At 38.3% G+C, this 27,536-nt stretch overlaps 1 protein-coding gene across 1 annotated transcript in view; it reads left to right on the forward strand.

Annotated features, from left to right (window-relative positions):
* The first annotated feature begins 281 nt into the window (after positions 1–281).
* The window catches only part of LOC130095241 (transmembrane protein 235), a 67,588-nt gene continuing 40,333 nt past the window's right edge, over positions 282–27,536 (forward strand). The window contains exons 1-2 of the mRNA XM_056261926.1: positions 282–909; positions 3,166–3,243. Of these exons, the coding sequence (XP_056117901.1) occupies positions 732–909; positions 3,166–3,243 (256 nt within the window). The 5' untranslated portion in view covers positions 282–731. The remainder of the gene's footprint in view (positions 910–3,165; positions 3,244–27,536) is intronic.

Raw genomic sequence — 27,536 nt, forward strand, 5'->3', positions numbered from 1 at the left:
TACGCGCTGATAGCTGATTGGTGCACACGTCAGAGGCGCCTTCGCCATTGGATATGCAGTTGCTGCAGCACAGCCAATCAGTGAGTCAGTCAGTCTCTGTGCTCACTGTGCAGTTGCAATGCGTTTTACATATAAGCTTCAATAAATCCGAGGAAAGGAGTTTCCCCACTGCGTATAGCTACGCAATACTCGTTCCCTACTCTCAGGGAACCGAGGTTACGATAGTAACCGAGTACGATATCAGTACTGGAAATGAAAAAAATAGATATTATTTTTTGCGTGCATTTTTTCTCACCTGTTGAAATGAGGAATGTTCTCTCTCCTGACAAAATCAAGCCAGGTTAACAAAAGATACAGGCCACTATATACAGAGTAATCTATTTACACAACATGGAGAAGAAACAACCTTGTCGCTGAGGTGAGCAAATGAACCACAGTGAGTGATCGCAGCTGAAACTGAGGTGAGAGAATCATATAGATGCAGTGTTCAGAGGCTTCCGCTCTCACTCCATATACAGCTGTGCAGGAGAGATGCTGAGGAAAATCACAGAGTTTTTTCATCCAGCATGTGGTGAGAGCTGATTCTTCCTTCACCCTGGACACAACTGGAATAAAAAAGACAGAATGATGTGCTTTACTGTGTCTGAACGAAACACTCTGGGCTTTAGAGGAACTAAATGGCAGTTACAGGTGCTCAAATTCACTGAATCATAAGAGGGATTCGAGCGCTGATGAAAATGAACTTTGGGACAGTGGTAGTCAGTGCGGGTCTGTGTGGGCTGCTCAGTTTCATCCTGCTCGCCGTGTCCATCGCCACTGATTACTGGTACATTATAGATGTGGATAAAGGGACGAACTCCAGCCTGGAATACAGCAGCTCTCACTCCGGACTCTGGAGGATTTATGAAGGTAAGATGCTCAACACACACAACTTAAGCCCATTTTATGTCCGATTTTATTGTGCAGCTGCTGCACACATTTATATTCTTTCAATAATGTCTATATCCAGACTCATTTCTCACTTTACACAGATATACACATATGAATATACATTTACTTTAGGCTAAATACTGAGTATTACATTTGTTCATGGCCATATTAATGAGTCTAGCATATAGTTGCATTTAATGTGTGTAACACATTTCATATATATATATATATATATATATATATATATATATATATATATGTGTCACCACAACTCCTTTCTCTTACTGTTTAGCTAGTCATTTCATGTGCCTCATTAGATTAAAGTTTTTTTTATTATTATCTCATTTTAATCGCAGCATATAAACTGGCAAATGGTTCTACTGGCGGCAAAGAAAGTAATTTCTCAAATGTTCACAGATACAGTCCTCATCACTGGCGGAGGCTCCATTATGTACATAATTAATGTCTCATCCAATTCTGTAGAGGTTTCATGGCACGAGAGACTATTAAAAAGAGAAGCAGTTCATCACAGAAGTGTAAATGTTTAATGTTACACACGTTGTGATGACAGTTACTAAATCTGACGTATGAAAAGAGTGTTTTACATTTAATTCTAATTGCTGTCACTCAAAAAAATGATATGTTGGCTTTACTTAACTTTTTTTTGTAAACAGGTTCCACCGGTTCCACATAACTATGTTTCGTTAAACAAACATAATATGTTCATGTAACTTCAACATCATGGAATTTGGTCATTTTAAGCGACCCAATTAAACTCTGAGCTAATGAGATAATTAAGTGAATAATTGAGTGATGATTGAGCATTATTGAAGACACCTGATGTTAACAAGCAGAATCTCTGAATGAGAAAACCGGAATGTTTAAGTCACCATTATGGAGATAAGTATTTGTTTTAGTTGGGCTCTTGACCATTAACTTATTAACTTTAGATTTTTTGGTTGCTGTACATGAGTTATAACAGCCGGATGAACAATAAACAAAGGTCATCTGATGGTATTGGTTGTGTTTTAACATAATCATTATTTCACAATCATTTGACCTGAGTCACTGAACTTATATTAAACCGAATTTCTGAGTTAAGTTTACCTTATGGATAATAACAGCACTGTCATTGTAGAGCATACTATTTTTTTTTTTTACTTTTCAATGAAATTCAAATGATCAAATCAATAAATAAAAAAGAAACTTCCTAAAAAATATCTTTAGTAGACACACACAGACATCAAGAATCAGCCTGTAAATCTCACCAATGGTGACAATTATAAACATGTTGTAGTGCATTCTGGGTGCCACCAATCAAAACTCATTCATGGCTCCTATCATGCATTGCTGCATGAATAAATAATGAGCTTATGATCTGTTTGTCACCATTGCTGAGATTCATATGCTGATTCTTGATGTCTGTGTGTGCCTACTCTAAATATTTTTTAGGAAGTTTCTTTTTTATTTCTTGATTTGGTTATTTGAATTTCATTGAAAAATCTAAAAATAGTATGCTCTACAATGATAGTGCTGTTATTATCCATAAGGTAAACTTAACTCAGAAATTCGGTTTAATATAAGTTCAGTGACTCAGGTCAAATGATTGTGAAATAATTATTATGTTAAAACACAACCAATACCATCAGATGACCTTTGTTTAATGTTCTTCCGGCTGTTATAACTCATGTACAACAACCAAACAAAATCTAAAGTTAATAAGTTAATGGTCAAGAGCCCAACTAAAACAAATACTTATCTCCATAATGGTGACTTAAACATTCCGGTTTTCTCCTTCAGAGATTCTGCTTGTTAACATCAGGTGTCTTCAATAATGCTCAATCATCACTCAATTATTCACTTAATTAACTCATTAGCTCAGAGTTTAATTGGGTCGCTTAAAATGACCAAATTCCATGATGTTGAAGTTACATGAACATATTATGTTTGTTTAACGAAACATAGTTATGTGGAACCGGTGGAACCTGTTTACAAAAAAAAGTTAAGTAAAGCCAACATATCATTTTTTTGAGTGTAACAATGATGTCTTCCCTCTTACACAAATGCTGCTTTTCCTTTTACGAAAATAATCCTTTAAATTATATTGTATGCCTTGAACTTGTAGGCTGTAATAGCATAGAAGAGATTGCCAAGACAATTGATTCGCAGGCAACTGTGTGAAGCATAATAGGTGTTTCCAGCTTTGACTTGATGGTGTTTCAATGTCACCCACAGGAGAGAATGGCAGTTATCATGACATCTCGTTCTACACGGACACCTCCGACCACACTGAGCAGGAGAAGCACCTTTTAAGTGAGTCTCTGAAACTGCCATCTGCACATTAACCACAATCAGAGAATGGCACTGGGAATAGGCTTGTTATCTATAGTTAGTGTGTTCTCTGTCTGTTAAAGAGCTGTATTCCCAGCATGATATTCAAGCTGATGATCTTTGATTAGTAGTGTTACACTAGGGGGTTTGTGATATTGACCAAAAAAAACATTAGTTGATTTTTTATGCTGTGTGTTTTTTGTACCTTGGCTGGTTTAGGCCTGTCGTGGACAGCCGACTCCCGAAGCTTTTCATATTCTTAATATTCACAGTAGTGATATGAATATAGTAGTGCAGTAGTGATAGAACAACTATTTCAAGGGCATTTTTACCTTTTATAAGGGTTTGTCTAACCTTATTAGATACATGCATCATATTTTATGTAAAATTCTTACATTTAATCAATAAATTCAAGTTCCGATGAGAATGACCACAGAATGAACAAAAACATACTTATTTCTAATCCAAGAGAAAGATTAGTACAACGCTTCAATAATAAAGAAATCAAAATGACACAATATTCCATACAATTTTTCTAAAGTACTCGACACCCACTATCTCTGGATCAGATGCCTGTCACTTATCTCGTTGCGCCACTGGGATTCACTACTCCATAGCTGTGTCCCAATGTGAAGGCCGCATTTGAAGGCCGATTGCGTCACAGCGGCGCGACGAAGGCTGTCCCAATTCAAAGGCTGCATCTTCGAAGGACGCATTTGAAGGCCGATTGCGTCACCGCGGCGCGATGAAGGCTGTCCCAATTCAATTCCGCATCCTTCGAAGGCCGTATTCGAAGGCCGGTTGCGTCATCGCGGCGCGACGAAGGCTACCCTGATTCAAAAGCGACGCCAAATGCACCCTTCGTTTCCCCGTGAAAGGAAGGATACATAAATGGACACTTAGCGGCCTATCCTACCCTGATCCTACCCCATAATTCATTGCGCGCCGGTGACGACAGCATTTTTGGTGCAGCATTTGGTGTGTAGCCTACAGTTCAAATTCAAATGTTGGTGTTCAACTATGCCTTTTAAAACCGTTCATTTTTCGTTTTTCAATTACGGGTTAAAAAATTAAAAACGAATGGATGCAAATTTACACAGACTATTAAACTAAAGATAGTTTAGTGATAGTTTTTTAGATTAAAGTCTTTGATTTTACTAGTATTTTGATTGACTATCAAACCTTTCTACAAATACATTATTTTAAATATTTAATAATATAAGGTAGCCTACTTTTGCGTCCATTTGTTTTTCTTTTTTTTAACCCGTAATTGAAAAACTAAAAATGAAAGGTTGTTGTATTTTTAAAAGCCAAAGTTGAACAACTGTAGGCTACACAAATGCTGTGCAAAAAAAAAAAAAAGAAGACTTTTTGCCCCTTTATTAAACATTTAAAATATTCACAAATTACTATGGGACAAATGTCGATTTTACTGGTTTTCTAAGGCCAGATTAACCTGGAAATTATATTTTTCCCGCAATGCTGAATGAGAAGAGCCATGTCTCTGGAACCATGATTTATAGGCTAATGATAATAAATAACGAGGCATTTTAATTGTTCGTTTAAAAGTGAACATTTCAAGCTTTAGGGTATATTTTGTTTCAGTTAATTTATGAGACGCGCTCCAGTTCACGGAGATCATGAAAGCGCGACTGATTGTTTTATTTTATTTTACAAAAGCACAACGTTTTCTTGTTATGTGAGTTTGGACAAATAAAAGTAGTTGCGAATGATGTATTATTCTTTTCTGTATGACCAGAAATTATAGAGTATTTTTAGGGCCCAAGCCTTGAAAAGGCGAAGGCCCTATTGTTTTCCTAAGGATTATTTATTATTATTAGGGCCCAAGCCTTGAAAAGGCGAAGGCCCTATTGTTTTCCTTAGGATTATTATTATTAGGGCCCAAGCCTTGAAAAGGCGAAGGCCCTATTGTTTTCCTTAGGATTATTATTATTATTATTATTATTATTATTAGGGCCCAAGCCTTGAAAAGGCGAAGGCCCTATTGTTTTCCTTAGGATTATTATTATTATTATTATTATTATTATTTTATCGACTATTCGGGCACTTTTGGGGCTCTTAACGTGCACGAAAACTCTTGAAACTTTGCACACTGGTCAGAACCCGCGGCCATCAGGGCCGGGCTGAAGCTGGTACCCGGGCGTGGCAGGGGGGCTCGACAGCGCCCCCTGGAACGGGGTCCGAAAACTTGGTCCATAAATCAAACACGCTTCCATGTAATAATATGAAACTCGGTACACATATAGATCTCATCGGTTCATATATCCTTTGTACTTTTACTTTTTACCCCAGCCCAACAGGAAGTCGGCTATTATGGTTTGTTTGGAAGCGTATGCCCCTGGAATTCGATATACTCCTCCTAGAGAATTCAACCAATCGCAAGGAAACTCGGTCAGCATGATGTCAAGACATTGAGGATGAAAAATTGCCAGGGGATTTTTCATATCTCGAACGGTTTGGCCGTGGCGAGGAAACAAATTTATGGCGAATAATGGAAACAGGAAGTGTGTTATAACTTCTGCATACATTAACTGATCTTGATGAAACTTCAACAGTATGTTCGCTGTAAGAGGCCGATCACATGGATGTGACTATTGTGAGTCAAAGTTATAGCGCCACCAACTGGCAGCAGGAAGTGTGTCACTTTCTAAATGCTTTTGACAAAAGTGGGGGGGTTAGTTTTATCTACAGTTACAAAACTCAGCGTGTATATTCTTCTCCTCAAGCCAAACAACTTTCTAATTTAAAGTAATTAGCTCCGACCCTCAGAAAGTCAGATATTGTGGTTTGAATAGGGTCATTTTCTCTCTCTCTCTCTCTGAGCCAATATGGCAAGCCGCTATAACATTTAATCATTTTAACCTACTAGTCTCTATTTTCATGCTACTAGTACTTATTTTTAGATACTAGTATCTATTCCATTAAGTACTGGTACTTATTCATTAGCGACTAGTGCTTATTCTTTAGTACTAGTGCCTATTCTTTAGATACTAGTGCTTATTCTTTAGATATTCTTTTGAATACGTATTAGTAGCTAATGAATAAGTACTGGTATCTATTTAATAGGTACTAGTATCTAATGACTTAGTACTAGTATTTATTGAATAAATACTAGTATCTATTAATAGGTACTAGTATCTAAAAGGTCATTTTCTCTTTCTCTCTCTCTGAACCAATATGGCAAGCCGTTTTAACATTTAATCATTTTAACCTACTAGTCTCTATTTTCATGCTACTAGTACTTATTTTTTAGATACTAGTATCTATTCCATTAAGTACTAGTACTTATTCATTAGCGACTAGTGCTTATTCTGTTTAGAATATTCAAAGTGCTTATTCAATTTTTTTGCTTATTTATATTTTCAGAGCAGAAAATCCGATTTTTCTGCTTATTCAATATTGCATCTAAAAATGTAAGTGACTTGACGTGTGTGTGTGTGTGTGTGTGTGTGTGTGTGTGTGTGAGAGAGAGAGATGTGTCTGTTACAGTGACAAGAGTTTAACCCTTTAAGGCCTTGTCTTTTTGGATATATATTTTTTTTTATTAAAAAAAATGTGCATACAACCCATATATTTTAAATGTATTGTTTGCTTTAAATTAAATTAAGATTGTATGTTTGGTAATTGAACCTAAATAAATTTTAAATTAATGTGCTATATTTCAGATCAATATATTTGTTTTCCTTCATTTTAATCAACACTAACTTTATTCTCATCTGAATTATAAAGAATTTATTTCTGTATAAAATAAAAAATCCCGAATAATCCAGACCAACCAGAGCGCACTATTTCTACAACATCATCAGTGCTGAAGCGAAACTACCAGAGCCGTTCGGCAGATAGCAAGCAGATATTTTGTGTCACGTCGTGCACAATAACCCTAAAGGCACCAGGGTGGCGGTGCCACCGGCTTTATATATATATATATATATATATATATATATATATATATACACTCACCGGCCACTTTATTAGGTACACCTGTCCAACTGCTCGTTAACACTTAATTTCTAAGCAGCCAATCACATGGCGGCAACTCAGTGCATTTAGGCATGTAGACATGGTCAAGACAATCTCCTGCAGTTCAAACCGAGCATCAGTATGGGGAAGAAAGTTGATTTGAGTGACTTTGAACGTGGCATGATTGTTGGTGCCAGAAGGGCTGGTCTGAGTATTTCAGAAACTGCTAATCTACTGGGATTTTCACGCACAACCATCTCTAGGGTTTACAGAGAATGGTCCGAAAAAGAAAAAACATCCAGTGAGCGGCAGTTCTGTGGGCGGAAATGCCTTGTTGATGCCAGAGGTCAGAGGAGAATGGCCAGACTGGTTCGAGCTGATAGAAGGGCAACAGTGACTGAAATAACCACTCGTTACAACCGAGGTATGCAGCAAAGCATTTGTGAAGTCACAACACGCACAACCTTGAGGCGGATGGGCTACAACAGCAGAAGACTCCACCGGGTACCACTCATCTCCACTACAAATAGGAAAAAGAGGCTACAATTTGCAAGAGCTCACCAAAATTGAACAGTTGAAGACTGGAAAAATGTTGCCTGGTCTGATGAGTCTCGATTCCTGTTGAGACATTCAGATGTTAGAGTCAGAATTTGGCGTAAACAGAATGAGAACATGGAACCATCATGCCTTGTTACCACTGTGCAGGCTGGTGGTGGTGGTGTAATGGTGTGGGGGATGTTTTCCTGGCACACTTTAGGCCCCTTAGTGCCAATTGGGCATCGTTTAAATGCCACGGCCTACCTGAGCATTGTTTCTGACCATGTCCATCCCTTTATGGCCACCATGTACCCATCCTCTGATGGCTACTTCCACCATGTCACAAAGCTCTAATCATTTTAAATTGGTTTCTTGAACATGACAATGAGTTCACTGTACTAAAATGGCCTCCACAGTCACCAGATCTCAACCCAATAGAGCATCTTTGGGATGTGGTGGAACGGGAGATTCGCATCATGGATGTGCAGCCGACAAATCTGCGGCAACTGTGTGATGCCATCATGTCAATATGGACCAAACTCCCTGAGGAATGCTTCCAGCACCTTGTTGAATCTATGCCACGAAGAATTGAGGCAGTTCTGAAGGCAAAAGGGGGTCCAACCCGTTACTAGCATGGGGTACCTAATAAAGTGGCCGGTGAGTGTATATATATATATATATATATATATAAATATATATATATATATAAATATATATATATATATATATATATATATATATAAATATAGCTGCGAGCAGCGATGAAGGGCCCAAGCCGGCGGCACCGCCACCCTGGTGCCTTTAGGTAACTAAAGGCACCGGGGTTGCGGTGCCACCGGCTTGGGCCCGTAATCGCTGCTCGCAGCTATATTTATATATATATATATATATATATTTAGGGCCCAAGCCTTGAAAAGGCGAAGGCCCTATTGTTTTCCTTAGGATTATTATTATTATTATTATTATTATTATTAGGGCCCAAGCCTTGAAAAGGCGAAGGCCCTATTGTTTTCCTTAGGATTATTATTATTATTATTATTATTTTATCGACTATTCGGGCACTTTTGGGGCTCTTAACGTGCACGAAAACTCTTGAAACTTTGCACACTGGTCAGAACCCGCGGCCATCAGAGCCGGGCTGAAGCTGGTACCCGGGCGTGGCAGGGGGGCTCGACAGCGCCCCCTGGAACGGGCTCCGAAAACTTGGTCCATAAATCAAACACGCTTGCATGGAATAATATGAAACTCGGTACACTTATAGATCTCATCGGTTCATATATACTTCATGCTCTGATTTTTTACCCCAGCCCGACAGGATGTCTGCTATTTAGGGTTGTTTGGAAAACCCATGCTCAGGAATTCGAAATACTCCTCCTAGAGAATTCAAACACACGGCACGAAACTCGGTCAGCATGAAGTCAAGACACTGAGGATGAAAAATTGCCAGGGGATTTTTGATATCTCGAACGCTTTGGCCGTGGCGAGGAAACGAATTTATGGCGAGAAACAAGAAACAGGAAGTGTGTTATAACTTCTGCATACATTGACTGATCTCGATTAAACTTCAGCAGTCTGTTCGCTGTAAGAGACCGATCACATGGATGTGACTATTGTGAGTCAAAGTTATAGCGCCACCAACTGGCAGCAGGAAGTGTGTCACTTTCAAAATGCTTTGAAATCACCCTCTTATTTTTACCCGATTTGCTTCAAACTTTATGTGTATAATGTAGACACTCGCCAGATGTAGACCTGTGAAAGGATTATTGATGTCTTAGATACTGTTGCCATGGCAACGCATCAAACTTTAATATTCTTTTTGGATGCTTTTGAGACTCTTAGCATGCCTGAAATTGCTTAAAATTGCATGAAACTCGACAGACAGATCACATTTATTAGCTAGTAGACACGTGCAAAGTTTCAGAAACGGGCGTGGTGAGGGGCTCAGTAGCGCCACCTTTAGTCAAAAATGGGGTATTAGTTTTACCTACAGTAACAAAAATCGGTATGTATATTCGTCTCCTCGAGCCGGACAACTTTCTAATTGACAGTCATTAGCTCCGAACAACACAAAGTCAGATATTTTGGTTTGAATGTGATTTTCAGGAGAATTTTCTCCCTCCCTCTCTGTGTGTGGGGGGTTTGGGGAATTTGACTATTATTTTAATGGTGTTCAAGGTTTCAGGGGCTTTTGGGGCCCTTAACGTGCTTGAAAACTCTTGAAACTTTGCACACAGGTCAGCGCCCACAGCCATCAGGGCCGGGCTGGAGCTGGTACCCGGGCGTGGCAGGGGGGCTCAACAGCGCCCCCTTGAACGGGGTCCCCAAAACTTGGTCCATAGATCAAACACGCCTGCATGAATTAATATGAAACTCAATACACATATAGATCTCATCGGGCCGAACAACTTACCCTCGGTCAAGTTTTACGCCAGCCCAACAGAAAGTCGGCTATTATGGGTTGTTTGGAGAACGCTTGCTCAGGAATTTGAAGTACTTCTCCTAGAGATTGCATCCGTTTACCGCCAAACTCGGTCAGCTTGAGGTCAACACATTGAAGATGCTAAATTGCGGACGGATTTTTGATATCTCGAACGGTTTGGCCGTGGCGAGGAAACGAATTTATGGCGAGAAAAGAGAAACACGAAGTGTTATAACTTCTGCATACATTAACTGATCTTGATGAAACTTCAGCAGTGTGTTCGTGGTAAGAGGCCGATCACATGGATGTGACTATTGTGAGTCAAAGTTATAGCGCCACCAACTGGCAGCAGGAAGTGTGTCACTTTCTAAATGCTTTTGACAAAAGTGGGGGGGTTAGTTTTATCTACAGTAACGAAACTCGATATGTATATTGTACTCTTCGAGCCGGACAACTTTCTAATTTACCGTAATTAGCTACGACCAACAGGAAGTCAGATATTTTGGTTTGAATGTGGATTTCAGATTCTGAGTTTTTAGCTACTCCTCCTAAGTAGTTTATTTTATTCATGCCAAACTTTTTCAACATGATGAAAATACATTGAAGATGCTAAATTGTGAACAGATATTGAATATCTCAAACGGTTTTGCTATGGTTGAGGGATTCAAGTAATGTCAAAAAAAGAATCAGGGCATGTCTCATATCTTTCTAAAATGTAATTATACACCATTTATTTTTATATAAAATTATATAAATATTAGAACTAAACCCATTTTATTCCTGGTTGTTTAGTCAAAAATAATAATAATCCAAATCATATATAGTGCTATACTGCCCTCTTGTGTTCAAAATCAGGTAGGCCTATTGAATTTATATATATTTATATATTAGGGATGTTACTATGGGAATATTTTCCCACCGGTTAATCAACGTGTGATTGTGTAAACCAATTGTGTAAACCTCCCGCTGGGGGGGTTTAAAAACACTAACTTGAAAGCGAAAGTATAATATGGACGTCCGCACGGACATTGAAATGGTGGCGCTCGAATGAATTCCTATGGAAGTAGAAATTAACTAAACGTTCGCTCTGTTCTGCTCGCTCGTCGCCATGGACGCGCACCGTTATGAATGCCAGTGCAGCCGCATACTTTTTAGTGTCACTAAAATTAGTGCAATTTCGGGGGCCGATTGCTTGAATTGTGAGTTCGTCTATTATTTTTCACGGAAAACACAACAATAAAAGAGTACAATGACAGATTCGCTTAAATAGGCGTTTTTACATAAAATAGCCTATTCCGTCATCATCTTTTCAGTCAGCTCTTCACTCTCGTGATTAATGAAATTTGACTCCTGTTGCTGATATTTGCTGCAACTTTCGTTCAGCTCACAATTTAGTAAGCAAACACGTTTCAAATGTGTTTTTATTTTATTTTTGTGTATGTGTGTGTATATGTATGTATATATATAAATATAGCTTATGTTTCAAATATGAGTTAATTAACAATCGTTGGAAAGAATGATACTTTTAAACATAACACTAAACCGTCATTAGGTGTCGCCAGGCGACCGTCTTAATGAGCGAGTCATTGATTCATTCGTTTGAACGACTGAGTCATTCATGAATGAGACAGATGTTTATGGATTGATTGGTCATTGAATCTTTGAGTCAACCGATTCGTTCAAAATGCTGAATCATTCAGTAATGAGAAAACACGTTGCTGTGAGATGCTCGATGGTTCTGCTGTGATCTTTGTTTAACTATTTTCGCTGCTGAAACAGAAAAAAAAGTCAATATTGCATCTAAAATGTAAGTGATTTGACTTGTGTGTGTGTGTGTGTGTGTGTGTGATTGTGTGTGTGATTGTGTCTGTTACAGTGATAAGAGTTTAACCCTTGTTAAACTTTAGGCCTTGTCTTTTTGGATATATATCTTTTTATATTAAAAAATAGTCATACAACCCATATATTTTAAATGTATTGTTTGCTTTAAATTACATTAAGATTGTATGTTTGGTAATTGAACCTGAATGAATTTTAAATGAATGTGCTATATTTCAGATCATATATTTGTTTTCCTTAAAATTTGAACTAACACTAACTTTATTCTCATCTGAATGATAGATTATTTATTTCTGTATAAAATAAAAACACATTTGATTTTTCTTTTTTAATCAATGTAGAATGTGTAACTGAAAAAATAAACAGATTAGGGCTCTGTTTGATGACAAGAAATGAAAACCAATGCGATATGATGAATGTCCAAAAGATGGCTCCCACAGACTGTTTTTAAATAGGATTGTTTGATATTTTTTGCTTTTAAACTGTGTGTGTGTGTGTGTGTGTAAGAGATTTTGGTTGGGTGACAGTTGTAGTTTACAGTTTGACAAGAGTTTATAGCTTGACAAAAGCACAATGTTGTGTTTTATTGCAAGTGTACACAAATATAAGTAAACACTTTGCAGTTTGAATAATGTCCTGTATGAACAAAAGGACGGAGTATGTTTTTATGTCTACATTGTTCAATTACGCCACACACACACACACACACACACAAACACACACACACACACACACACACACACACACACACACACACACACACACACACACAAACACTATTTTTCTAATCAGATCAGGCAAGTAATATTCTGTCTTGTCTCTTAAAAAAACAATATATATATATTTATGTATATATATATATATATATATATATATATATATATATATATGTGTGTGTGTGTGTGTGTGTGTTTGTGTGTGTATATATATAAATATAGCTGCGAGCAGCGATGAAAGGGCCAAAGCCGGCGGCACCGCCACCCCGGTTATAGCGCCACCAACTGGCAGCAGGAAGTCTGTCACTTTCAAAAAGCTTTGAAATCACCTGATTGCTTCAAACTTCACTACTATGATGTAAACACACGGCAGATGTAGACCTGGATGTAGACCTGACCTTTCAGAAGGTTGCTCTCGCATACTTTGTGGTTGATATGTGCCCTCAATGCACACTTTTGCAGAGCCCACACTGATACAAGCTCTACAGCACACTTCTTTTCGACAGTCAAAGCAGGGTTACGTTTTTGCACGTCGTGCACAATAACCCTAAAGGCACCAGGGTGGCGGTGCCACCGGCTTTATATATATATATATATATATATATATATATATATATATAAATATAGCTGCGAGCAGCGATGAAGGGCCAAAGCCGGTGGTACCGCCACCCCGGTGCCTTTAGGTAACTAAAGGCAACGGGGTTGCGGTGCCACCGGCTTGGGCCCGTAATCGCTGCTCGCAGCTATATTTTTTTTTTTTTTTTCTCCTCTTTTATTTTTCTTACGACTATTCGGGCACTTTTGGGGCTCTTAACGTGCACGAAAACTCTTGAAACTTTGCACGCGGGTCAGAACCCGCGGCCATCAGGGTCGGGGTGAAGATGGTACCCGGGCGTGGCAGGGGGGCTCGACAGCGCCCCCTGGAACGGGGTCCGAAAACTTGGTCCATAAATCAAACACGCTTGTATGTAAGAATATGAAACTCGGTACACATATAGATCTCATCGGTTCATATATACTTCATGCTCTTACTTTTTACCCCAGCCCAACAGGAAGTCGGCTATTTAGGGTTGTTTGTAAAACGCATGCAATGGAATTTAAAGTACTTCTCCTAGAGAATTCAAAGAAATGCCACGAAACTCGGTCAGCATGAAGTCAAGACATTGAGGATGAAAAATTGCGAGGGGATTTTTGATATCTCGAACGGTTTGGCCGTGGCGAGGAAACGAAATTATGGCGAGAAACGTGAAACAGGAAGTGTGTTATAACTTCTGCATACATTAACTGATCTTGATGAAACTTCAGCAGTGTGTTCGCTGTAAGAGGCCGATCACATGGATGTGACTATTGTGAGGCAAAGTTATAGCGCCACCAACTGGCAGCAGGAAGTGTGTCACTTTCAAAATGCTTCGAAATCACCCTCTTATTTTAACCCAATTTGTTTCAAACTTCATCTGTATAATGTAAACATACGCCAGATGTAGACCTGTGAATGGATTCTTGATATCTTTGATACTGTTGCCGTGGCAACACATCAAACTTTAAAATTCTTTTTTGATGCTTTTGAGACTCTTAGCATGCTTGAAATTGCATGAAACTCGACAGACATGTCACATATATTAGCCAGTAGACATGTGCAAAGTTTCAGGAACGGGCGTGGTGCAGGGACTCAGTAGCGCCACCTTTTGACAAAAGTGAGAGGGTTAGTTTCATAGTTTTACCTGCAATCTTAAAACTCGGTAGGCATATTGTTCAGATCAAGCCGGACAACTTTCTAATTTACAGATTTTGGTTCCGAACAACAGGAAGTCAGATATTTTGGTTTAAATGGGATGTTTTGGAGTAATCTCTGTCCCTCTCTCCCTCTCTCTGCATACCTCTGTGTCTGTGGGGGGAGGGGGATGTGTCTGTTTGAGTGACAAAGCTTTTAATTATTGTTGATCAAGGTTTCGGGGGCTTTTGGGGCCCTTAACATCCTCTAAAACTCTTGAAACTTTGCACACGGGTCAGAACCCGTGGCCATCAGGGCCGGACTGAAGCTGGTACCCGGGCGTGGCAGGGCGGACCGACAGCGCCCCCTGGACTGGGATTCGAACACTTGTCCATAAATCAAAGACACTTGCATGTAATAATATGAAACTCTGTACACTTATAGATCTCATTGGGTTAAACAACTTTCGTGCTCTAAGTTTTACGACATCCCAACAGGAAGCCGGCTATCATGGTTTGTTTGGAAACGCATATCCCTGAAATTCTATTTAATTCTCCTTGGGAATTGATCGGATTTCAAGCAAACTCGGTCAGCATGACGTCAAGACATTGATGATGCTAAATTCCGGAGGGATTTTTGATATCTCGAACGGTTTGGCCGTGGCGAGGAAATTAATTTTATGACTAAAAAAGGACATATAAAGTGTGTTATAACTTAGTTAGTTTTACCTACAGTTACAAAACTCAGCTTGTATATTCTTCTCCTCAAGCCGGACACCTTTCTAATTTAAAGTCATTATCTCCGACCCTCAGAAAGTCAGATATTGTGGTTTGAATGTGGATTTCTTGAAATGGTATCTCTCTCTGTCTCTCTCTGACAGAGAGAGGGCCCCCCCCCCTTTCTGTGTGTGTGTGTGTGTGTGTGGCTGAAGGGAGGGGAAGGGAGGGAGGGAAGGGAGGGGAGGGAGGGCTGGTGTCTGTGTTTATGTGTGTGTGTGTGTGTGTGGCTGTCTGTCTGTTACAGTGACAAGAGATTAAGCCTTTCATTGCTGTGTGATTTTTCCTGCATTAAAGGATAAAGAAATCTTTAAGGCCTTGTCTTTTTGCATAACAATTTTATATTTTTTTTATCAATTACAAAATATGCATAGAACCCAGATCTTTAAAATGTATAGTTTGCTTTAAATAAAATTAAGATTGTATTGGTAATTGAAGCTGTATGAATTTAAAATGAATGTGGTCATTTTCTCTCTCTCTCTCTCTGAGCCAATATGGCAAGCCGTTTTAACATTTAATCATTTTAACCTACTAGTCTCTATTTTCATGCTTCTAGTACTTATTTTTTAGATACTAGTATCTATTCCATTAAGTACTAGTACTTATTCATTAGCGACTAGTGCTTATTCTTTAGTACTAGTGCCTATTCTTTAGATACTAGTGCTTATTCTTTAGTACTAGTGCCTATTCTTTAGATACTAGTGCTTATTCTTTAGATATTCTTTTGAATGCGTATTAGTAGCTAATGAATAAGTACTGGTATCTATTTAATAGGTACTAGTATCTAAAAGGTCATTTTCTCTCTCTCTCTCTCTGAGCCAATATGGCAAGCCGTTTTAACATTTAATCATTTTAACCTTCTAGTCTCTATTTTCATGCTTCTAGTACTTATTTTTTAGATACTAGTATCTATTCCATTAAGTACTAGTACTTATTCATTAGCGACTAGTGCTTATTCTTTAGTACTAGTGCCTATTCTTTAGATACTAGTGCTTATTCTTTAGATATTCTTTTGAATGCGTATTAGTAGCTAATGAATAAGTACTGGTATCTATTTAATAGGTACTAGTATCTAAAAGGTCATTTTCTCTCTCTCTCTGAGCCAATATGGCAAGCCGTTTTAACATTTAATCATTTTAACCTACTAGTCTCTATTTTCATGCTACTAGTACTTATTTTTTAGATACTAGTATCTATTCCATTAAGTACTAGTACTTATTCATTAGCGACTAGTACTTATTCTGTTTAGAATATTCAAAGTGCTTATTAGTTTAACCCTTTAAGGCCTTGTCTTTTTGGATATATATCTTTTTTCATTAAAAAAAAATGTGCATACAACCCATATATTTTAAATGTATTGTTTGCTTTAAATTAAATTAAGATTGTATGTTTGGTTTTTTAACCTGAATAAATTTAAAATTAATTTGCTATATTTCAGAACAATATATTTGTTTTCCTTCATTTTAATCAACACTAACTTTATTCTCATCTGAATTATAAATAACTTATTTCTGTATAAAATAAAAAATCCCGAATAATCCAGACCAACCAGAGCACACTATTTCTACAACATCATCAGTGCTGTAGCGGAACTACCAGAGCCGTTCGGCAGATAGCGAGCAGATATTTTGTGTCACGTTGTGCACAATAACCCTAAAGGCACCAGGGTGGCGGTGCCACCGGCTTTTTATATATATATATATATATATATATATATATAAATATAGCTGCGAGCAGCGATGAAGGGCCAAAGCCGGCGGCACCGCCACCCCGGTGCCTTTAGGTAACTAAAGGCACCGGGGTTGCGGTGCCACCGGCTTGGGCCCGTAATCGCTGCTCGCAGCTATATTTATTATTATTATTATTATTCTTATTATTTTTCTGCTACCTTTTGGACACTTTTGGAGGCCTTAACATGCTCAAAAACTCCTGAAACTTTGCACACATGTCAGAACCCGCGGCCATCAGGGCCGGGCTGAAGATGGTACCCGGGCGTGGCAGGGGGGCTCGACAGCGCCCCCTGGAACGGGGTCCGAAAACATGGTCCATAAATCAAACACGCTTGCATGTAATAATATGAAACTCGGTACACATGTAGATCTCCTCGTTTCATATATACTTCACACTCTTACTTTTTACCCCAGCCCAACAGGAAGTCGGCTATTTAGGGTTGTTGGTAAAACACACGCAATGGAATGTGAAATACTCCTCCTAGAGAATTCAAACAAACGGCACGAAACTCGGTCAGCATGAAGTCAAGACATTGAGGATGAAAGTTTGCGAGGGGATTTTTGATATCTCGAACGGTTTGGCCGTGGCGAGGAAACAAAATTATGGCGAGAAACGTGAAACAGGAAGTGTGTCATAACTACTGCATACATTAACTGATCTTGATGAAACTTCAACAGTGTGTTCGTTGTAAGAGCCCGATCACATGGATGTGACTATTGTGAGTCAAAGTTATAGCGCCACCAACTGGCAGCAGGAAGTGTGTCACTTCCTAAATGCTTTTGACAAAAGGGGGGGGGTTAGTTTTATCTACAGTAATAAAACTCGATATGTATATTGTACTCTTCGAGCCGGACAACTTTCTAATTTACCGTAATTAGCTCGGATCAACAGAAAGTCAGATATTTTTGTCTGAATGTGGATTTTTGGCTAAAAAAGCCTCTGATTTTTTACCCACTCCTCTTAAGTGGTTTATTCAATTCCCACCAAACTTTTTCAACATGATGAAAATACATTAAAGAAGCTAAATTGTGAATGGCTATTGAATATCTCAAATTGTTTTGCTATGGCGAGGGATTAAAGTCATGTCAAAAAAGTAAACACTAAAAGCCTCATATCTTCTAAAAAATTAATTATACACCATTTATTTCTAGATAAAATTACACAAATATCAGAACTAACCCCATTTTATTCTTGTTTTCAATTTAAGAATAATGTACAAGTTTAAAAACAGCCAGAATGTGCTATTCAGTTAAAAAATAAATACATCAAGTAATACAAAGGGCTATACTGCCCTCTTGTGTCCAAAATGATATCAACTCAGTACATAAAACTTTTTTATCAGGTATGGCTATTGTAATTAAATATAAATATATTAGGTATGTGGCTGTGAGGATCTTTTCCCACCGGTTAATCGACGTTAGACACCAGCGAGGCCTTTTAAATCGCTAATATAAAAGTGAAAGTAAAGTAAGGACGTCCGCACGGACATAGTGGTGGCGCTCGCAGTGCGCTCGAATGAATTTCTATGGAAGTGGAAATGAAAAAACGTTCGCTCTGTTCTGCTTGCTCGTCGCCATGGACGCGCACCGTTATGAATGCCAGTGCAGCCGCATACTTTTTAGTGTCACTTTAAAATTAGCACCATATCGGGGGCCGATTGTTTCCGGTTTTCAGGTAATACACAACAACAAATGAGTAAATGACAGATTCGCTTAAATAGGCGCTTTTACACAAAATATTCCATCATCATTTTTTTCAGTCAGCTCTTCACTCTCGTGATTAATGAATTTTGACTCCTGTTGCTGATCTTTGCTGCAACTTTCGTTCAGCTCACAATTTAGTAAGCAAACACGCTTCAAATGTGTTTTTATTTTATTTTTGTGTATACATATGTGTGTATATATATATATATATATATATATAGCTTATGTTTCAAATATGAGTTAATTAACAATCGTTGGAAAGAATGATACTTTTAAACATATCACTAAACCGTCATTAGGTGTCGCCAGGCGACCGTCTTAATGAGCGAGTCATTGATTCATTCGTTCAAACGATTCGTTCGAACGGCTGAGTCATTCATGAATGAGACAGATTATGGATTGGTCGTTGAATCTTTGAGTCAACCGATGCGTTCAAAATGCTGAATCATTCAGTAATGAGAACGCGTTGCTGTGAGATGCTCGATGGTTCTGCTGTGATCTTTGTTTAACTATTTTCGCTGCTGAAACAGAAAAAAAGTCAATATTGCATCTAAAATGTAAGTGATTTGACGTGTGTGTGTGTGTGTGTGTGTGTGTGTGTGTGATTGTGTCTGTTACAGTGATTGTTTAACCCTTGTTAAAGTTTAGGCCTTGTCTTTTTGGATATATATCTTTTTATATATAAAAAAATAGCATACAACCCTGAGAATTTTCTCTCCCTCTCTCTTCGTCTCTGTGTGTGAGGGATTTGTCTATTGCTTTTAATGGAGTTCAAGGTTTCAGGGGCTTTTGGGGCTCTTAACGTGCTCAAAAACTATTGAAACTTTGCACACAGGTCAGAGCCCACAGCCATCAGGGCCGGGCTGAAGCTGGTACCCGGGCGTGGCAGGGGGGCTCAACAGCGCCCCCTTGAACGGGGTCCAACAATTTGGTCCATATATCCAACACGCTTGCATGAATTAATATGAAACTTAGTACACATATAGATCTCATCGGGCCGAACATCTTTCCCCTGGTCAAGTTTTACGCCAGCCCAACAGGAAATCGGCTATTATGGGTTGTTTGGAAAACGCTTGCTGTGGAATTTGAAGTACTACTCCTAGGCAATTCATTCAATCATTGCCAAACTCGGTGTGCATGAAGTCAAGACATTAAGGATGCTAAATTGTGGACAGATTTTTGATATCTCGAACGGTTTGGCCACGGAGAGGAAATTAATTTTCATGACTAAAAAAGGACATATAAAGTGTGTTATAACTTAGTTAGTTTTACCTACAGTTACAAAACTCAGCGTGTATATTCTTCTCCTCAAGCCGAACAACTTTCTAATTTAAAGTAATTAGCTCCGACCCTCAGAAAGTCAGATATTGTGGTTTGAATATGGTCATTTTCTCTCTCTCTCTCTCTGAGCCAATATGGCAAGCCGCAATAATCCAGACCAACCAGAGCGCACTATTTCTACAACATCATCAGTGCTGAAGCGGAACTACCAGAGCCGTTCGGCAGATAGCGAGCAGATATTTTGTGTCACGTCGTGCACAATAACCCTAAAGGCACCAGGGTGGCGGTGCCACCGGCTTTTTATATATATATATATATATATATATATATATATATATATATATATATATATATATATAAATATAGCTGCGAGCAGCGATGAAGGGCCAAAGCCGGCGGCACCGCCACCCCGGTGCCTTTAGGTAACTAAAGGCACCGGGGTTGCGGTGCCACCGGCTTGGGCCCGTAATCGCTGCTCGCAGCTATATTTATTATTATTATTATTATTTTATCGACTATTCGGGCACTTTTGGGGCTCTTAACGTGCACGAAAACTCTTGAAACTTTGCACACTGGTCAGAACCCGCGGCCATCAGGGCCGGGCTGAAGCTGGTACCCGGGCGTGGCAGGGGGGCTCGACAGCGCCCCCTGGAACGGGGTCCGAGAACTTGGTCCATAAATCAAACACGCTTCCATGTAATAATATGAAACTCGGTACACATATAGATCTCATCGGTTCATATATCCTTTGTACTTTTACTTTTTACCCCAGCCCAACAGGAAGTCGGCTATTATGGTTTGTTTGGAAGCGTATGCCCCTGGAATTCGATATACTCCTCCTAGAGAATTCAACCAATCGCAAGGAAACTCGGTCAGCATGATGTCAAGACATTGAGGATGAAAAATTGCCAGGGGATTTTTCATATCTCGAACGGTTTGGCCGTGGCGAGGAAACGAATTTATGGCGAATAATGGAAACAGGAAGTGTGTTATAACTTCTGCATACATTAACTGATCTTGATGAAACTTCAGCAGTGTGTTCGCTGTAAGAGTCCGATCACATGGATGTGACTATTGTGAGTCAAAGTTATAGCGCCACCAACTGGCAGCAGGAAGTGTGTCACTTTCAAAATGCTTTGAAATCACCCTCTTATTTTAACCTGATTTGCTTCAAACTTCACTACTATAATGTAAACACACGGCAGATGTAGACCTGTGAATGGATTCTTGATATCTTAGATACTGTTGTCGTGGCAACGCATCAAACTTTAATATTCTTTTTTTATGCTTAGCATACTTGAAATTGCATGAAACTCGACAGACACATCTCATTTATTAGCCTGTAGACATGTGCAAAGTTTCAGAAACGGGCGTGTTGAGGGCTCAGTAGCGCCACCTTTTGTCAAAAGTGGGGGGATTAATTTTATCTACAGTAATAAAAATCGGTATGTGTATTCTTCTCCTCGAGCCAGACAACTTTCTAATTTACACTCAATAGCTCCAACCAACAGGAAGTCAGATATTTTGGTTTGAAAATTGTCATTTTATGTCTCTCTCTCTCTCTGAGCCTAACGTCTCTGTGTGTGTGTGTGTGTCTGTGAGTCTGGGGAGGGGGAGGGGGGCTAGATTAACCATTTGACTGCTGTGTGGTTTGGCCTGCATTTAAAAAAGAAAATAAATGTCTTACGCCTTGTATTTTTTAAATAAGTTGTATTAATAAGTAAAGGCATATAACCAGTTGAATTGTAGTGCACTGAACATAGTTTTATATAATTAGTTTATTAATTAAATTAACTTGGTCCATAAACTTCGTCAGAAAATTTGGTCCATAAATCAAACACACTTGCATGTAATATTATGCAACTCTGTACTCATATAGATCTCATCGGGCCAAACAACTTTAAGCCAGCCCAACAGGAAGTGGGCTATTTTGGTCTTAATGTGGATGTTTTGCAAAACCAGGCTCTACATTTTTACCCACTCCTCTTAAGTGGTTTATTTTATTCCCACCAAACTTTTTCAACATGATGAAAATACATTAAAGAAGCATAATTGTGAATATCTATTGAATATCTCTAATTGTTTTGCTATGGTGAGGGATTAAAGTCATGTAAAAAAAAAAAAAAAACACTAAAAGCCTCATATCTTCTAAAAATGTAATTATACACCATTTATTTCTAGATAAAATTATACAAATATCAGAACTAAACCCATTTTATTCTTGTTTTCAATTTAAGAATAATGTACAAGTTTAAAAACAGCCAGGATGCACTATTCAGTTAAAAAATAAATATATCAAATAATACATAGGGCTATACTGCCCTCTTGTGTTCAAAATCAGGTAGGCCTGTTGTATTTAAATATAGGTAGCTGCTATGTGACTCCGAGAATTTTTTCTCACCGGTTATTTGACGTGTAACACCGGGGGCTTTTATATCGCTAAGTTAAAAGTGAAAGTAAAGTAAGGACATTTATAGTGGTGGCGCTCGCAGTGCGCTCGAATGAATTTCTATGGAAGTAGAAATGAAAAAACGTTCGCTCTGTTTTGCTCGCTCGTCGCCATGGATGCGCACTGTAATGAATGCCACTGCAGCCGCATACTTTTTAGTGTCACTTTAAAATTAGTGCAATATCGGGGGCCAATTGCTTGAATTGTGAGTTCAATAGTCTATTATTTTTCACGGAAAACACAACAACAAAAGAGTACAATGACAGATTCGCTTAAATAGGCGCTTTTACATAAAATAGCCTATTCCGTCATCATCTTTTCAGTCAGCTCTTCACTCTCGTGATTAATGAAATTTGACTCCTATTGCTGATATTTGCTGCAACTTTCGTTCTGCTCACAATTTAGTAAGCAAACACGTTTCAAATGTGTTTTTATTTTATTTTTGCGTATATATATGTGTGTGTATAATATATATATGAATATAGGCCCTATATACATATATATATATATATATATATATATATATATATATATATATATATATATATATATATATATAGCTTATGTTTCAAATATGAGTTAATTAACAATCGTTTGAAAGAATGATACTTTTAAACATATCACTAAACCGTCATTAGGTGTCGCCAGGCGACCGTCTTAATGAGCGAGTCATTGATTCATTTGTTCGAACGATTCGTTCGAACGGCTGAGTCATTCATGAATCAGACAGATTATGGATTGGTCATTGAATCTTTCAGTCAACCGATTCGTTCAAAATGCTGAATCATTCAGTAATGAGAAAACACGTTGCTGTGAGATGCGCAATGGTTCTGCTGCGATCTTTGTTTAACTAGTTTCACTGCTGAAACAGAAAAAAGTCAATATTGCATATAAAATGTAAGTGATTTGACGTGTGTGAGAGAGAGATTGTGTCTGTTACAGTGACAAGAGTTTAACCCTTTAAGGCCTTGTCTTTTTGGATATATATCTCTTTTTTTATTACAAAATGTGCATACAACCCATATATTGTAAATGTATTGTTTGCTTTAAATTAAATTAAGATTGTATGTTTGGTAATTGAACCTAAATAAATTTAAAATTAGGAAGTCGGCTATTATGGGTTTAGGAAGGCCGATCAGATGGATGTAACTATTGTGAGTCAAAGTTATAGCGCCACCAACTGGCAGCAAGAAGTGTGTCACTTTCTAAATGCTTTTGACAAAAGTGGGGGGGTTAGTTTTATCTACAGTAACAAAACTCGATATGCATATTGTACTCTTCGAGCCGGACAACTTTCTAATTTACCGTAATTAGCTCAGATTAAGAGGAAGTCAGATATTTTGGTTTGAATATGGTGAGCCTCTCTCTGTCTCTCTCTGAGCTAATATGGCAAGCCGTTTTAACATTTAATCATTTTAACCTACTAGTCTCTATTTTCATGCTACTAGTACTTATTTTTTAGATACTAGTATCTATTCCATTAAGTACTAGTACTTATTCATTAGCGACTAGTGCTTATTCTGTTTAGAATATTCAAAGTGCTTATTCAATTTTTATGCTTATTTATATTTTCAGAGCAGAAAATCCGATTTTTCTGCTTATTCAATATTGCATCTAAAATGTAAGTGACTTGACGTGTGTGTGTGTGTGTGAGAGAGAGAGAGAGATTGTGTCTGTTACAGTGACAAGAGTTTAACCCTTTAAGGCCTTGTCTTTTTGGATATATATCTTTTTTTTATAAAAAAAGTGCATACAACCAATATATTTTAAATGTATTGTTTGCTTTAAATTAAATTAAGATTGTATGTTTGGTAATTGAACCTAAATAAATTTAAAATTAATGTTCTATATTTCAGATCAATATATTTGTTTTCCTTCATTTTAATCAACACTAACTTTATTCTCATCTGAATTATAAATAACTTATTTCTGTATAAAATAAAAAATCCCGAATAATCCAGACCAACCAGAGCGCACTATTTCTACAACATCATCAGTGCTGAAGCGGAACTACCAGAGCCGTTTGGCAGATAGCGAGCAGATATTTTGTGTCACGTCGTGCACAATAACCCTAAAGGCACCAGGGTGGCGGTGCCACCGGCTTTTTATATATATATATATATATATATATATATATAAATATAGCTGCGAGCAGCGATGAAGGGCCAAAGCCGGCGGCACCGCCACCCCGGTGCCTTTAGGTAACTAAAGGCACCGGGGTTGCGGTGCCACCGGCTTGGGCCCGTAATCGCTGCTCGCAGCTATATTTATTATTATTATTATTATTTTAACGACTATTCGGGCACTTTTGGGGCTCTTAACGTGCACGAAAACTCTTGAAACTTTGCACACGGGTCAGAACCCGCGGCCATCAGGGCCGGGCTGAAGCTGGTACCCGGGCGTGGCAGGGGGGCTCGACAGCGCCCCCTGGAACGGGGTCCGAAAACTTGGTCCATAAATCAAACACGCTTGCATGTAATAATATGAAACTCGGTACACATATAGATCTCATCGGTTCATATATCCTTTGTACTTTTACTTTTTACCCCAGCCCAACAGGAAGTCGGCTATTATGGTTTGTTCGGAAGCGTATGCCCCTGGAATTCGATATACTCCTCCTAGAGAATTCAACCAATCGCAAGGAAACTCAGTCAGCATGATGTCAAGACATTGAGGATGAAAAATTGCCAGGGGATTTTTCATATCTCGAACGGTTTGGCCGTGGCGAGGAAACGAATTTATGGCGAATAATGGAAACAGGAAGTGTGTTATAACTTCTGCATACATTAACTGATCTTGATGAAACTTCAACAGTATGTTCGCTGTAAGAGGCCGATCACATGGATGTGACTATTGTGAGTCAAAGTTATAGCGCCACCAACTGGCAGCAGGAAGTGTGTCACTTTCTAAATGCTTTTGACAAAAGTGGGGGGGTTAGTTTTATCTACAGTAACAAAACTCGATATATATATTGTACTCTCCGAGCCGGACAACTTTCTAATTTACCGTAATTAGCTCAGACCAAGAGGAAGTCAGACATTTTGGTTTGAATATGGTGAGCCTCTCTCTGTCTCTCTCTCAGCCAATATGGCAAGCCGTTTTAACATTTAATCATTTTAACCTACTAGTCTCTATTTTCATTCTACTAGTACTTATTTTTTAGATACTAGTATCTATTCCATTAAGTACTAGTACTTATTCATTAGCGACTAGTGCTTATTCTTTAGTACTAGTGCCTATTCTTTAGATACTAGTGCTTATTCTTTAGATATTCTTTTGAATACGTATTAGTAGCTAATGAATAAGTACTGGTATCTATTTAATAGGTACTAGTATTTAATGACTTAGTACTAGTATTTATTGAATAAATACTAGTATCTATTAATAGGTACTAGTATCTAAAAGGTCATTTTCTCTTTCTCTGAGCCAATATGGCAAGCCGTTTTAACATTTAATCATTTTAACCTACTAGTCTCTATTTTCATGCTACTAGTACTTATTTTTTAGATACTAGTATCTATTCCATTAAGTACTAGTACTTATTCATTAGCGACTAGTGCTTATTCTGTTTAGAATATTCAAAGTGCTTATTCAATTTTTTGGTTATTTATATTTTCAGAGCAGAAAATCCGATTTTTCTGCTTATTCAATATTGCATCTAAAAATGTAAGTGACTTGATGTGTGTGTGTGTGTGTGTGTGTGTGTGTGTGTGTGTGTGTGTGTGTGTGTGTGTGTGAGAGAGAGAGATGTGTCTGTTACAGTGACAAGAGTTTAACCCTTTAAGGCCTTGTCTTTTTGGATATATATTTTTTTTATTAAAAAAAATGTGCATACAACCCATATATTTTAAATGTATTGTTTGCTTTAAATTAAATTAAGATTGTATGTTTGGTAATTGAACCTAAATAAATTTTAAATTAATGTGCTATATTTCAGATCAATATATTTGTTTTCCTTCATTTTAATCAACACTAACTTTATTCTCATCTGAATTATAAAGAATTTATTTCTGTATAAAATAAAAAATCCCGAATAATCCAGACCAACCAGAGCGCACTATTTCTACAACATCATCAGTGCTGAAGCGAAACTACCAGAGCCGTTCGGCAGATAGCGAGCAGATATTTTGTGTCACGTCGTGCACAATAACCCTAAAGGCACCAGGGTGGCGGTGCCACCGGCTTTATATATATATATATATATATATATATATATATATATAAATATAGCTGCAAGCAGCGATGAAGGGCCCAAGCCGGCGGCACCGCCACCCTGGTGCCTTTAGGTAACTAAAGGCACCGGGGTTGCAGTGCCACCGGCTTGGGCCCGTAATCGCTGCTTGCAGCTATATTTATTATTATTATTATTATTATTTTATCGACTATTCGGGCACTTTTGGGGCTCTTAACGTGCACGAAAACTCTTGAAACTTTGCACACTGGTCAGAACCCGCGGCCATCAGGGCCGGGCTGAAGCTGGTACCCGGGCGTGGCAGGGGGGCTCGACAGCGCCCCCTGGAACGGGGTCCGAAAACTTGGTCCATAAATCAAACACGCTTCCATGTAATAATATGAAACTCGGTACACATATAGATCTCATCGGTTCATATATCCTTTGTACTTTTACTTTTTACCCCAGCCCAACAGGAAGTCGGCTATTATGGTTTGTTTGGAAGCGTATGCCCCTGGAATTCGATATACTCCTCCTAGAGAATTCAACCAATCGCAAGGAAACTCGGTCAGCATGATGTCAAGACATTGAGGATGAAAAATTGCCAGGGGATTTTTCATATCTCGAACGGTTTTGCCGTGGCGAGGAAACGAATTTATGGCGAATAATGGAAACAGGAAGTGTGTTATAACTTCTGCATACATTAACTGATCTTGATGAAACTTCAACAGTATGTTCGCTGTAAGAGGCCGATCACATGGATGTGACTATTGTGAGTCAAAGTTATAGCGCCACCAACTGGCAGCAGGAAGTGTGTCACTTTCTAAATGCTTTTGACAAAAGTGGGGGGGTTAGTTTTATCTACAGTTACAAAACTCAGCGTGTATATTCTTCTCCTCAAGCCAAACAACTTTCTAATTTAAAGTAATTAGCTCCGACCCTCAGAAAGTCAGATATTGTG

This window comes from Rhinichthys klamathensis, unplaced genomic scaffold (genome assembly GCF_029890125.1).
Source record: "Rhinichthys klamathensis goyatoka isolate OS25496 unplaced genomic scaffold, OSU_Roscu_1.1 h1tg000189l_1, whole genome shotgun sequence".
NCBI lineage: Eukaryota > Metazoa > Chordata > Actinopteri > Cypriniformes > Leuciscidae > Rhinichthys > Rhinichthys klamathensis.